Source organism: Notolepis coatsorum (genome assembly GCF_963971535.1).
Source record: "Notolepis coatsorum genome assembly, chromosome: 17".
In the NCBI taxonomy this organism is placed as follows: Eukaryota; Metazoa; Chordata; class Actinopteri; order Aulopiformes; family Paralepididae; genus Notolepis; species Notolepis coatsorum.
In genome coordinates this window covers 107,084,881-107,100,675 of record NC_140181.1, presented here as the reverse complement: position 1 = coordinate 107,100,675, position 15,795 = coordinate 107,084,881, and the positions used below count along the sequence as shown (strand labels likewise).

General features: G+C 45.6%; 1 protein-coding gene across 2 annotated transcripts in view; it reads right to left on the bottom strand.

Moving 5' to 3' along the window:
* The window catches only part of raf1a (Raf-1 proto-oncogene, serine/threonine kinase a), a 59,090-nt gene that overhangs the window by 29,998 nt on the left and 13,297 nt on the right, over positions 1-15,795 (bottom strand). For both annotated transcript variants that reach the window (XR_014620702.1, XM_084334105.1), the window contains exons 6-10: positions 15,415-15,507; positions 13,450-13,603; positions 12,640-12,664; positions 8,858-8,973; positions 7,072-7,189 (exon numbers count right to left, since the gene is read on the bottom strand). Coding sequence is in view for 1 of the 2 variants with exons in the window: in XM_084334105.1 (XP_084190231.1) it covers positions 7,072-7,189; positions 8,858-8,973; positions 12,640-12,664; positions 13,450-13,603; positions 15,415-15,507 (506 nt within the window). In the remaining variant the exon portion in view is untranslated. The remainder of the gene's footprint in view (positions 1-7,071; positions 7,190-8,857; positions 8,974-12,639; positions 12,665-13,449; positions 13,604-15,414; positions 15,508-15,795) is intronic.

Below are 15,795 nucleotides of genomic sequence, written 5' to 3'. Positions count from 1 at the left end.
CCTTTGACGTTTTTGATGAATGAATTTGAGAAAATGCATTTATCTTTTCAAGCACTGTTATCTGATGATGAACATGAGGTGTCACTGGTATAAACCAAATGGTAATCAATTCAATGCATGTATGGATTAGGTCCGAAACAGATTAAAACCTGATTAATAGTGTAACTGCAAGCCTCCCTCCAAGCCTCTCTTTGGAAACCATGTATTTATATAGTACATAATACCTAAGCACATACAGATATCCTCATGATATAATTCGTATCAATTAGATATACTATTTGGGCTTGTTTTTATCGTTATTCTGAAAGAGCTGAACTAATTATTTTCGCTAGCAAGATCTCATTTGATTATTCATTCCATAAGCCTATACTGCCAGCAGGCACGCCCATTCTGCAATCTGTTAATAAAGTTTTAAATCAATCAATCAATCAATGCCGTTAGAAGATCAGGATTTCTGCTATCGACACTTGCTGTCTTTTCAGCTGAGGCGGGCGCGCGCAATTATCCTGAGTCTCAAGTCTGGTTCAAATGAACGAGACTGAATCCACCTTCGAGGAACAGGAAAATCCCGGATTCAAACATCGGGTTAATTGAATCTGGATAATGGGACTCTTGATCGACTTAGTTGAACCAGGTACGGGGAATAGGGCCCTGGTCAAACACCAGGTTAACAACACCAGGTTAAACACACCAGGTTAAACACACCAGGTTAAAAACACCAGGTTAAACACACCAGGTTAACAACACCAGGTTAACAACACCAGGTTAAAAACACCAGGTTAAACACACCAGGTTAAAAACACCAGGTTAACAACACCAGGTTAGAAACACCAGGTTAAAAACACCAGGTTAACAACACCAGGTTAACAACACCAGGTTAACAACACCAGGTTAACAACACCAGGTTAAAAACACCAGGGACCTGGTCAAACACCAGGGACACAAGGGAGAGCTGGTGCGACAAAGCTGCAGCAGTTCCTGGTTGAAATTAATATGCTTTTGGCAAAGTTCTATCATCTACTTAATGCTTAGCCTACATTTCAAACAATTAATTTAATTAGCCTGCTTTGCCATGACAAATCCTTGAGTTAGCCATGCGTGATGAAATTATAATCCCTTTCCCTCACTGGAGAAAAGAAAAACAGGGAACTTCCAAAACTGAGAAGGTAATGTCCTCTGGGTGTGGGGCAGCGCGCTCTGGCTGTTGTGGAGGGCGCCAGAAGAAACATGCAGTGAAGTTTGTTTTATATTGGCAGTTGTGAGCGCAGACTACAGAAGTGACAGAATGTAGCTAGAAATACATTTTTCTATTGCCAATACCTCGTGAAAAAAGCATGTAAGGGCACACGAATGAATATATTTATAATTGACAGATCATAAAGAGACATGTGAAAATGTTCAGAAATTGTCACGCCTTGGTTATACAAATACATTTGACAAAGATTCAAAATCAATCAATTCAGAACATCTCAAACATGAGGAAAGTAAGCTAAGCAGCATACGACAAGGCTTATAATAACCTCATCTCTGGTTTTAAGAAGAGGAAAACAGACACAACCTGATGGATAATTCAATCTATTTTCAAACTAGACACAATTTTTCCATTACTCTCAATGTTGGCGAGAGGACAGCGGCGTGGGCCGTGTTGGGGTCCCTAGATCTCTCATCTCAAGATATCCGATTACAGACTTGCCCACTTTATTCTAATCCCATGCAGTTCTGGGCAAGAACCATGCAGTACGAATCTATGCAGCGATCCTCTCCAGAATATCCAAAATATTCGAACGGATTGTCGTAAAGCAACTTACTGACCATCTATCAAGTAGCACTAGCAACCTTCACAAATCTTGGCTTTAGAACCTTCCACTCCACCGAAACGGCGCTTACCAAAGTCACAAACAGACTTACTGCTTTCTCTTGGTTCTAATCATCATCATCATCATATTAGGTCGCTTTCACATATAGTTTGGTGGACTCGTGCGATTCGGGGGGGGTGAAGTTGCAACATTGTTGCATTCTTCATTTGGTTCGGTTTGCTTTCACACAATTTGTCAAGTGCACCAAACTTTCTGAACAATGTCACGCGATCGAAAAGGGCGCTCGTCTATTGGATAGAGAATCCCAAAAACAGGCTTCGGAGACAGCTCTACAGCGCACATACACACCACATTATTCTGCGAAGCAGCCCAGCGCACACACATACACCACATTATTCTGCGAAGCAGCCCAGCGCACACATACACCACATTATTCTGTGAAGCAGCCCAGCGCACACACATACACCACATTATTCTGCGAAGCAGCCCAGCCCAGCGCACACACATACACCACATTATTCTGTGAAGCAGCCCAGCGCACACACATACACCACATTATTCTGTGAAGCAGCCCAGCGCACACACATACACCACATTATTCTGTGAAGCAGCCCAGCGCACACACATACACCACATTATTCTGTGAAGCAGCCCAGTGCACACACATACACACACCACATTATTCTGCGAAGCAGCCCAGCGCACACATACACCACATTATTCTGTGAAGCAGCCCAGCGCACACACATACACACACCACATTATTCTGCGAAGCAGCCCAGCGCACACACATACACCACATTATTCTGTGAAGCAGCCCAGCGCACACACATACATACACCACATTATTCTGCGAAGCAGCCCAGCGCACACACATACACCACATTATTCTGTGAAGCAGCCCAGCGCACACACATACATACACCACATTATTCTGCGAAGCAGCCCAGCGCACACACACACACGCACCACATTATTCTGTGAAGCAGCCCAGCGCACACACATACACGCACCACATTATTCTGTGAAGCAGCCCAGCGCACACACACACACACCACATTATTCTGTGAAGCAGCCCAGCGCACACACATACACCACATTATTCTGTGAAGCAGCCCAGCGCACACACGCACCACATTATTCTGTGAAGCAGCCCAGCGCACACACACACACACACACCACATTATTCTGCGAAGCAGCCCAGCGCACACATACACCACATTATTCTGCGAAGCAGCCCAGCCCAGCACACACACACATACACCACATTATTCTGTGAAGCAGCCCAGCGCACACACATACACACACCACATTATTCTGCGAAGCAGCCCAGCGCACACACACACCACATTATTCTGTGAAGCAGCCCAGCGCACACACATACACGCACCACATTATTCTGTGAAGCAGCCCAGCGCACACACACACACGCACCACATTATTCTGTGAAGCAGCCCAGCGCACACACACACATACACCACATTATTCTGTGAAGCAGCCCAGCGCACACACACACATACACCACATTATTCTGTGAAGCAGCCCAGCGCACACACACACATACACCACATTATTCTGTGAAGCAGCCCAGCGCACACACACACATACACCACATTATTCTGTGAAGCAGCCCAGCGCACACACACACATACACCACATTATTCAGGGTTCTTACACCTTTTCCTAAGCTAAATTCAAGCACATTTCAAGCACAAATATTTACTGAAAATGTGAAAATAAGAGAACGGTCTTTGAGGTAGGCAGTCAATCAGCTCCTTGAGCCTTAAAATGTATACAAAATCAAATCAACCTAGGATTTTTATATAACCCTCCACAGTGGTGTGTTCAGTTGGTACGTCCCAGCAGGGACCAGGATGTAAGCTATATGATGGCCATGTTATTGGTTGCAATACAGACGCACAGTTAGTTGATGCACGTTCTAGTCTTCTCTCTTGTTATTTCACACAAACAGCTACCCCTAGTAGCTGCCTGGCTTCTTATGTTGCCAACATATCCTACAGAACATTCCTTAAAATAGAAAGAATTGATTTGCTTGTTAGCCATGTTGATCACAGTGAAACCACAGCTCCGATGCATAATGGCATTAGCTAAACGAAACTTGTTTGAAGGTAAATTGGCTTTCAGTGTGTCAGAGCGAGCGCACTCAAGTTGTGCAGACTGGACGCTCTGACCGAAGAGTCAGTTTATCAGAGTGGAGCAGTGAATTTATTAACTCACTTTAATATACGGCGTCGCTTGTCGTTGTCAACATGAACAATAAACATAGCCGTCTGTGGCAACGCTAGCTCACTAGCTTGTTAACGTTTTTAAAAAATAAATAAGCTTGCTAACGTTAGCTCACTAACGTTACTGGGATTAAAGCAAGCTTTCAGGAGGGGCGGGGGGTGCCTTTGGCGGGGCGGGCACGCGAGTGGCGAGGCTCGAGAGAGGACTCCTCTTCATTTTGTGTGAAAGGCGATCTCCGAAATTGTATTTCTTTATCTAAAAACCTAACTATTCAGTCAGATAGCGATTTATTATTAAAGTATATACAGTGCAATTACAATTTCAATAACTTTCCAGCACTTTATACACAATTCAAGCACTTTTCAAACCTTGAAAACACCATATTGAAATACAAGCATTTTCAAGGATTTCCAGCACCCGTACGAACCCTGCACATTATTCTGCGAAGCAGCCCAGCCCAGCGCGCACACACACACACACACACACACCACATTATTGCCCGGAGCAGCCCAGCGTACACACATTATTCTCATATATTGCTGAAATGCTGACGCAGTTTTCTAACTTTGATGAGACATTGGTCGATTGTTCGATTGAAGCTCATTAAACAACTTGTACACCTCGTTGTTTTTGTGAGTGGCCACAAGCAGCTGTTTAATTAGCTCGCCTGACCATATTTCTATCAGGGCTTTTACCTCCTTATTCGCCCACGTCTGTCCACGAGACATGGTCCACGCGGGCTTGTTTTGCAGTGAATGCGCGCGCGCTGTTTGTTTTGTTTCCTTCTACTCAAGATGCAGTTTATCGGGTCACTTCCTATATTTGGTCTTGTGTTTGTTCCGATGAGCATTCACACCACAAAAGTACGCACCATGGTTCACTTGGAAGCGAACCGAGACCTACGTTTTCAGGCGGACCAGAGTTCGGTTTTTTTTGGTCCACACCAGAGTTTGAATGAGCTTTCACACTACCCCAAACCAAGCGGACTATCCGAGGAAACAAACTCGTGTGCGTTTAAAGCGGACCAAACAGCTCTGGTGTGTGCAACCTTAGTTTTACGTCCCTGTTTTGCCACTACAGTGAGGTTAATCTCTGTGCTCTTATTGCTCGACCTCAGTGCAGCCTTTTGACACCGTTGATCATTCCATTCTTCTGAGTCGGCTTGAGAATCATGTTGGCATTCAGGGTCACACGCATCTTATTTAACCGATTTAACATCCGAGACCTTCACAGTGCAATGCGGTGTCCCACAAGGCTCTGTCCTGGGCCCTTTGCTATTTTCCATTCATATGCTACCCCTCGGCAATATCATTATGCAAATTTGGCATTAACATTAACTTTAACGCAGACAACCAATTAAATTCATATTTATTTATTTGTAATCATTATTCTTTTTACTATAGTCTATTTTAAAACTGCCATAGAAGCAAACCGTAAACAATGAGGCCTATTGGGATGTTAGATCCTAATGAAAAACTATGATTTGATGCTCTTTGCCTTACCTTGACCTTGTTTATTTTGCTGCAGACTATTTTATGCTCGTTTTTTATGTCTGCACTTTATGCATTGATCTGCCAATTTTGTGCTCATTTTATGCCCGTCTTTTTTTTTTACTTGCTGTGAAGCACTGAGCTGCAATTGTTTTATTTTTTTCACTTTTTCTCCTCCTGTTTTTCTGTGTTTTTCTCCCATCCCAATTTAGTCGTTATGCCAATTCCCCCCTCCCCTTCGTGGTCGTTGCTCGCATGTTGTGTTTGGACCGTTATAGAGCATGTTGTGTTTGGACCATTATAGAGCATGTTGTGTTTGGACCGTTATAGAGCATGTTGTGTTTGGACCAGTATAGAGCATGTTGTGTTTGGACCAGTATAGAGCATGTTGTGTTTGGACCAGTATAGAGCATGTTGTGTTTGGACCGTTATAGAGCATGTTGTGTTTGGACCAGTATAGAGCATGTTGTGTTTGGACCGTTATAGAGCATGTTGTGTTTGGACCATTATAGAGCATGTTGTGTTTGGACCAGTATAGAGCATGTTGTGTTTGGACCAGTATAGAGCATGTTGTGTTTGGACCATTATAGAGCATGTTGTGTTTGGACCATTATAGAGCATGTTGTGTTTGGACCATTATAGAGCATGTTGTGTTTGGACCAGTATAGAGCATGTTGTGTTTGGACCGTTATAGAGCATGTTGTGTTTGGACCATTATAGAGCATGTTGTGTTTGGACCAGTATAGAGCATGTTGTGTTTGGACCGTTATAGAGCATGTTGTGTTTGGACCGTTATAGAGCATGTTGTGTTTGGACCGTTATAGAGCATGTTGTGTTTGGACCAGTATAGAGCATGTTGTGTTTGGACCATTATAGAGCATGTTGTGTTTGGACCGTTATAGAGCATGTTGTGTTTGGACCAGTATAGAGCATGTTGTGTTTGGACCATTATAGAGCATGTTGTGTTTTTTTGGGCACTCAAGTTGGCGGCAGACTGCTCTACAATCCAATGAGGCAACCACGCAAATCACTCAATGGACCATATTCAAACAGCGGCCATTTTGCTATTCCTCGGGTGGAAAGGAATCCCAGCCCGAGCATGACATAAGAGCAAAATGGCCGCCGTGTGAATATGGTCAAAAACAGTGGTCCACTCGATGGGATTTAGGTTCTAAATCAACCTGTATGATACCAGATGAGAAAAATAAGATCTAGGTTGAAAATAGTCTCTTTATCCTTATCCTTTATCCTGCCTGTGTTGTTTTTACTACCTGTACACTGTGTTGTTGTTTTACTACCTGTACCTCCCCTCCCCCCCCCCCCCATGCTGCTATGATGCCTGAATTTCCCCAAGGGGATCAATAAAGGAATATCTTATCTTATCTTATGTTCAAAATGTTACTGTAGCAAACTTTAAAATCACAAGAATCAACCGATAACCGTTTCCTTTCCCAGACCTAATTCAAAAACCTAATGATTAAAAACACACAAATATACAGATTCTTGCCGACACCTACCATGCCATTTCCCTTTGTATACGGTTCCAAAGGAGCCCGATCCGATGCGGCAGTTCAGAAACACCTCGCTGGCCTCTATCTCCCAGTAGTAGCTGGAGTCCCGCTTGTCTCTGGGCCGCTGGAGAGACGCACAACGTACAGATGATATAAAACACACAAAGTCTCCACTGGCTCCTGATTAAGCAACGTATACAGTTCAAACTATTAGTCCTCACCTTAAAAGCCCTCCATAGCCTGCCCCCCCCCCCCCACCCTCCCTTCTCACGTGCTGCACCCCGACTCTGGAACACCCTCCCTTCTCACGTGCTGCACCCCGACTCTGGAACACCCTCCCTTCTCACATGCTGCACCCCGACTCTGGAACACCCTCCCTTCTCACGACGTGCTGCACCCAGACTCTGGAACACCCTCCCTCCTCACGTGCTGCACCCCGACTCTGGAACACCCTCCCTTCTCACGTGCTGCACCCCGACTCTGGAACACCCTCCCTTCTCACGTGCTGCACCCCGACTCTGGAACACCCTCCCTTCTCACGTGCTGCACCCCGACTCTGGAACACCCTCCCTTCTCACGTGCTGCACCCCGACTCTGGAACACCCTCCCTTCTCACATGCTGCACCCCGACTCTGGAACACCCTCCCTTCTCACGACGTGCTGCACCCAGACTCTGGAACACCCTCCCTCCTCACGTGCTGCACCCAGACTCTGGAACACCCTCCCTTCTCACGTGCTGCACCCCGACTCTGGAACACCCTCCCTTCTCACGTGCTGCACCCCGACTCTGGAACACCCTCCCTTCTCACGTGCTGCACCCCGACTCTGGAACACCCTCCCTTCTCACGACGTGCTGCACCCCGACTCTGGAACACCCTCCCTCAGACTGTCGGTTTCCCTCACTTACTTACTTACTTCCTGACTGCCTCCTGTATTTGTTGTCTATTACTGTGGCTCTATGTTCTTGTGCATCATTCATATTGTTCCCTGTGGTTCTATGTTTCCTTGTTTTTCTTTTGCCTATAGTCAGTGACTTCGGGTCATTGAGAAGCGCTATATAAAATAAATGAATTATTATTATTTTTTTTTTGATCCACTTTTTCTCCCATTTTTCTATATTTTCTCCCATCCCAATTTCGTATCATCCAATTCAACCCTCCCCTGTCACGAACGCTGTTTCTTGCCTCCCACAAGCCGGCTGCAATGTGGACTAAGTCATACATAGCACGAGTCCCCTCCGGTACTTGAGGTAACAGCAGTCGCATCTTTTCACCTGCGCAGCTCGATCTCTCAGTGGCGAGGAGTAACGCGTGGGAGGCTCACGCTGCCCCCGACACTTCCTGATTCTACTGCGCAGGCGCACCAACCGACCTGTAGGAGTCGCTTGTTCACAACGCCCGATCCCCACCCTTCAGTTTCCCTCCCCGTAATACGGCCAATGTGTATTACTGCGGACGACCAGCTAAACTGAAAACAATGTGGAGAGCTGGATTCGAACACGCGAACCCAGCGTCTCCACATTGGTGGCGAGTGCCTTGCCCACTACACCACCTAGCCGCCCCCATGGATTATTATTATTAAAGTACGTCTCTGCTGCAACATCATTCCCGGAGACCCAGATTCAAAGAAAATTAAAAACAGACATGTCGGGTTACCAAAACATAAAGCCTCAGCAATAATATAATTAGCTGGTATTCCATCTCGATGGGCGTGTGTGTGTGTACCCATGCACAGCTGGTGTTTAGACATAGCTGGGGCGCTATGCATAGCCCCAGGAAGGACTTAAACTTACGATTTTATTTTTCTCCTGAGTGTTGAAGGACGTCGCCCTCTCTCGTTGGGCAGGCGCAGGGGTTCTGGACGGGGCTTGGCACCAGCCTGTCGGGCTCTGGCTGGGGGAGCTCCCCTCTAGGAAGACGGGAACCATCATTATTTTGAAGTCGTCAAGAAAGGCACTGAATCAATGGCAGTATTGACAGGACAATATTTGCTCAACCCGATTGAAACCGTTGAGATTTGACATTTCAAATCAACCGTTTATCAAGCCGTTAAATAAGCTGAACCGTGTTTACATGTCCGTCAAATAAGCTGATAAGCTGAACCGTGTTTACATGTCCGTCAAATAAGCTGAACCGTGTTTACATGTCCGTCAAATAAGCTGAACCGTGTTTACATGTCCGTTAAATAAGCTGAACCGTGTTTACATGTCCGTCAAATAAGCTGAACCGTGTTTACATGTCCGTTAAATAAGCTGAACCATGTTTACATGTTAAATAAGATGTATGTAATCAGAGAATCGACCCTGCCTACACTTAGCCACTCTTACACTCGCCACCTATTCTGCTGCTTACTAAGAAAGAAGCACAGACACTCAAATACGGTGTCCAGCACATGTGGGTTCATTAGTTCTGTGTAGGGGTGGACGGTATAAACGGTATAAACGGTATTAATTTGCTCTACGGTATGGATTTTGACTATACTGTGTAACCGGTAGAGCAGCTGTAAAATAGCAATGACGTCATGTAACCACAGCGCGACTATTTCAATCGCATTTGCCCCTAAAAATAGATAGAATTAGTCATAGATAATAGATATGTGCAAACTGGAAAAAGTTATTTAGGAGGCTTCGCGCAGTGGGCGTGTCAACACGCAATTGTCATTTCATAATAAACGCATATCACCGCGGCGCACAGCAAGTTTCAATTTCAGTTCCTGGCATTTTTAACCAGTGGAGAAAGGTAAGAGATGTCCCTATCGTTTTTCTTATATGAATTATTCTACGTTAATAAAACATACCTGGTGATCAACTACAGTTTGCTGTAAACATTATGATATGCGTGTAGTGTTATGATAACGACGGCTGCAGCGGGAGCCGGGAGGACGGCGGCAGCAGTGGGTTTGCGAATAGCATGCAGCTGCAGAGCCGCAGAGCCAGCTGCGCTTTCAGGTCTCACAGGCCCGCTCAACAGCGCCCCCCCACCCAACGGCTGAAAGCTGTGACCAGACCTGAAAGCGCCGCTGGCTCTGCGGCTCTGCAGCTACATATGCTTCTAGCAAAATCCAGCATCCAGCCCGGCTGTTTGCAATGGGAGCAGCACGGACTCGGGACTTATTTTATTTGGAATATAATGACTTTATACGCAAAAGTAGCCTAGTTTTAAGTTAAAATATTATAAATCTACATGCCTTGAGGATGTCACTCTTTATATAGCCTGCCTATCAGGCAAAAGAAATTATTCTAACGGAAACACTGATACCGTGATATATATACCGTTACCGTCTATGCTTCAAATTATACCGTGATATAAATTTTAGACCATACCGTCCACCCCTAGTTCTGTGCATAATTTTCAACATTTGTTGGAACGATGGCGGCCGGGTAGCGCAGCGGACTAAGCGTCTGTCTACCACCGCAGAGACAGTGGGATCGAATCCGGCTGCCGCAGTGCCTCCGGCTTGGTCGGTCGTCCATACTGACACAATTGGCAGTGTCAGCGGGTGGAAAACCGGTGGGGTGGGTCCTGGTCGTTGTAAACAGCGACTCCTACAGGCCGGTCAGGGCGCCTGCACAGCGAGGAAGGGAACTGGGGGAGGTAGTGTGATCCTCCCACGCGTTACACTTCCCCAGTGAGAGTCCTCGCTGTCAGGTGAAAAGAGGCTGCTGGCTGTCTCCTATGTATCGGAGGAAGCATGTGATAAGACTTCAGGGCTCCCTAGACCGGCAAGTGGGGGGCAAATGTGCGCAACGACCAGGAAGGGGAGGGGGGAATTGGCATAACGACTCAATTGGGATGGGAGAAAAATACAGAAAAAGTAGATAAAAAAAAACATTTGTTGGATCGACCTTCGACCTTGCTCATTCCCGGCCGTAACGTAAAGCCACGCTAGCCAGGGACCAGCGGCGTTCTACCGTGGTCTGTGTACTAATGTCCCGGTCTGAGAGGAAACGCTAAATGGTCAAAACTGACTTATTTTGACATTTTCATTTGGATAACGTGATAAAAGAACAAGTTGGACATTCAACGACCATCAAGACGTTCAATGCTCCTTTTTTTGCTAATGCTAAGCTTCCAATGAGCTTCATACATGATGTTTAGATCACACAAATAGTCCGTTTGTAAAGAGTCAAACATTAAAATTCATGGACTTAATCAAATTCAAATCTGCACAAATTGTGTTTCTGGCAATAAAAAACAAATTACCAAGCAACATTCAAAAGATTCTCATGGCTAGAGAGAGTGTTTATAATTTTAGAGGGACATTAGCTTTAAAACAACCTATTGTACGTACAACTCATGCATTGCAGTTTGTGGGGCATCACTCTGGAATGGTCTTGATGAGAGTATAAAATTAAGCAATAATATCAACCAATTTAAAGCAGCTATAAACAATCACTTATGGACAAATATATAATATGGAGCTTGAGCAGTAATGTGACTGCCTAATATATATTTTTTTCTCATTTGGATTTGTATATATAAAAAAACTATTTAAATTTTGTTTTTCATAGTTATATTATTTTTATTTTTATTATAATGTAAAATATTGTAAGGAAGGGGCAGGGCTTGATATGTTTTCTTTACTTCCCCCTGTTCCTTCTCGAACACTTATTGAACTGTATGGAAATAGTCTTTCACTATTTTACCTTTTTGTTTTGTTTTTAAACTTGTTTTATGTTTTCTATGTTCGAGACAAATAAAAAATCAAATCAATCAAATACATCAGGCTGTCGGGAAGCTGACCTCTCCCTGGAAACTCCTTCATGTCTCTTAACAACGTCAAAGAGCACGATTGGATCAAGCGTTCACATGGTCGTTAGGCTCCAGTGTCTTTCTATTGAACGGGCTCCAGTGTCTTTCTATTGAACGGATTATCAAAAGGTTTACACAACCCGATTGAAGATTCCTTCCACTAGGGGTCAGTCTCTTCCGATTAAGGTGTTTACACAAGGCATTTTTTTCTGATTGGGCTATTATTTAGATTATTTGTGGAATATTAGGGTCCAAGTAAACACAGCTAACGGCGGACATGAAGCTAACGGCGGACATGAAGCTAACGGACATGACGCTAACGGACATGAAGCCAAAGGCGGACATGAAGCTAACGGACATGAAGCTAGCCGACATAAAGCTAACGGACATGAAGCTAACGGCGGACATGAAGCTAACGGACATGAAGCTAGCCGACATGAAGCTAACGGACATGAAGCTAACGGCGGACATGAAGCTAACGGACATGAAGCTAACGGACATGAAGCTAACGGCGACGGACATGAAACTAACGGACATGAAGCTAACGGCGGACATGAAGCTAACGGCGGACATGAAGCTAACGGACATGAAGCTAACGGCGGAGATGAAGCTAACGGACATGAAGCTAACGGACATGAAGCTAACGGCGGACATGAAGCTAACGGCGGACATGAAGCTAACGGCGGACATGAAGCTAACGGACATGAAGCTAACGGCGGATATGAAGCTAACGTACATGAAGCTAACGGCGGACATGAAGCTAACGGCGGACATGAAGCTAACGGGACCGGCGCACTGGGCCCATCAGCCTGCGGTCACTCACCAGAGTCATGATCACGCATTGCATCCTGGAGAGAGAAAAAAACAGAAAGAAAAGAATCAGCCAATGGGTCACTCAATGGGTCACAAATTGTGTAAATGTGGATTGGCCCGTCTACAAGACCCATCATCAGGCAGACTGCAACTCAAAACACACTTTGCTTTCTAACCTTCTCTGGGCTCTCGGAGGTCGTCGCCTCAACAAAAGAGTTGGAGAAGCGCACAATACCTACTCTCCTCTCTCTCCTCTTCAGCCAGAACCTGTGACGCCAGGAGGCAGGCGAGGCGTTCGGGCAGTCTAGCTACTCCCCAGAGGGTACCACACAACCAGGCGGGGGAAGGGGGGGGGGAAGAGAGTGAAGCAAATTAAGGATGGAAGGAAGAAAAGACAAGAGAGTGGTGCCTGGGTGTTTCATGAAGAAAGAAAACTCAAAATCGGGGGGGAATATTCTACAAAAGCATGCAAAGATTCTGAGACGATTACATTGCGAGGGGAGATTACACCCAGATAAAAAGACACCAAACAGAACTGATCAGAGTAGGGGGGGGGGGGGGGGGGTCAATTGTAGGAGTTAAAAGTACAAAGAAAAGACGGGATGCAATAAAGGGAATTTGCTCAAATCTGAGCTGAACCCAATCCAGGTGGATTACTTAACAGAGAGGTAGATTACACAAGAGAGCCAGAGGGGAGGATGGTCGGCATGCCTGGTGTGTGAGGGGGGTAAGATCACTCTCGGGCAGCGGGAGATATTTTAAGCCCGGCTGCCTGAACCCCCGGGAGCAGCCAGGAGGCCCTCGGCCGGTGTGCCGTTACCTCGATCATGCTGCAGTCCACGGGCAGGGTGGTGCTGACCATGTGCACGTTGGGCGTGGAGGTGGAGCGCTGCCTCTGGGACAGGGCGCCCCCTGTGGGCGGGTAGGGCGTGGTGTAGTTGAAGGCATGAGGGGTGGAGTAGCGGTGCATGGAGCTGGTGGCAGGGAAGAGGGCAACTTAAGAGATTAATAATAATAATAACGTTGAAGGGCAACTATTTTATCCGCTCTCTGAAATCGCTCGATACGTTGGGGGGAACATGAAGGGGAAAGAAAAAACAGCATTGAATTCAGTAACTTCTTCAAATCTGCCCGCGAGGAGGGTGTGGTGGACGGTGGCTTTTCAGTTTCATTTCTGCCATTTTGTGTCATTTCTTCCCCCCCCCCCCCCCCCCCCCCAGCGCCTTTATCACCTCTGTGTAACACATTTATTTAGAAATCCCTTTCCCTCCTCACCGCAGTGACCCTCTGTGTTGCTTGGTCTTTGCCTGAAGATAAAGAGGAAGTCTCTTTCACCATAGAAACCACACGTACGCTGCGCACACAGCACGTTAGGACACAGGTTTCAAAACCCATCGGAGAGGACTCGTGTTCTGGTTAGATTATTATAAAAAAGAAGGAAACTGGAGAGACGCACGCCAGGAAAACAAGAATCAAATTATATATATATATATATATATATATATATATATATATATATATAAATAATCATTGTTTGCGAGTTGCTACCGTGTGAAACGTTAACTGTGGTCTTCCCTCCTTTCCCGTTCTTGAGGTTTGCTGAATGGCGAGGGGGTATTTTGCCCTTACAGTTTGCCAAACTCTGCGTTGGCTCCTGGTTACGGTACAAAGCTCACCGGCCAAATAATAAACATCTCGAAAACAATCCAAATGCGCCGGTACGAGAGGTTTCACGTTCACAGCACATGAAGGGAAACTAAAAACTTGTGAAAAGTTCCCCCAAGTGTCACAGAAACGACCGAATACAAATGATTAGGCAATAGCCATCGTACCAATAATAACATATCAATTCAGAGATGGTGGGTTTTGGTACGTTTGCCGAGCAGGCCCGTATCTGTTCCTGTGCGTTTCTGGTGAAAGTGGGACTCCCATTTGAGTGACGTATATATATATATATGTATATTAGTGGTGTAACGGTACACAAAAACCACGGTTCGGTACATACCTCGGTTTTGAAGTCACGGTTCGGTACAGGTTTTCAGTACAGTGGGGGAAAGTTTGGCTTTCCATGTTCCACTCAGGGGTGATGTAGTGTGCAGTAACTAATTGTACTTGTAGGGCTGTCAACGAATATTCTATATTGAAATTAATAATCGAAAGAAATCTAAACCTGAGGTCCAGTACTGAAACGTGTACTGTATATATATATATACACACACGTCACTCAAATATACGTCACTCAAATGGGAGTCCCACTTTCATGGGAACTAATCCACCTTTTGGCAATACAAGACTACATTTCAAAAAGAGAGATTGCTCTGCGTGGAACAACTTGATACGAGAGCTCATTTGGCAGCTCTGAGCACTCTTTTTAACTATTTTAAGTGGCCCCGAAACAACAGGCGCTTTTCACGCCTCTTGTTACATCAGCCACCCCGGACTTGGGTAAGCCCCCTATAAAGCTGAAGACGTAATTAAAGACAGGAATTAATTCAATAGAGATTAAAGGTGCTTTTACAACCAGCCACCTGGCTGAAATGTGGTCAAGCGTGGCAAATTAAGGAAAACGACATTAGTCATGGTTACCTCACAGCCTGGCAAAGATTTTCTCCCAACCCCCCAATCACCAAACTAACCTGCTATCCAAACCCCTCCCCCAAAAAAAGAAGAGGAATATTGTTCTACATCCAGCTCGCGGTATAAAGTTACCAGGTTATAGCAACCAGTGGGACTAACATAAGCACAGGGGTCAGGGGTCAGACTAAGGACATGAGGTTTGCTTTACCTATTAGGAAAACGAGTCATGGATTCCCGCATTCGCCGAGACATCAGCGGGGGCAGGGACGATCCACCGCTATCCCCCGGGGTCGGGAACAGCCTGCGGGGGGACAACAAGGAGGCAAATCTCTGGTGTGTCGATACCGGATCAGACAGCAGCACCCGACCACTAACGAGGCAGAGCGAGGACTACTACAAAGGCTGTCGGTCGAAAAATCTGTTTAACCAGTCAGTGATATGGATCTCTGAATGCTTATGGTGAGGCCTGGAGGCCTGCATGCAAAACAACGCTCTATCCTCTCAGTGCAAGTATGCAAAAGCTAGAATGTGCACGAGCTTAGAACTACTCAAGAGAACTGCAGTATCAGCGGGTTCACCCTCTTTTATC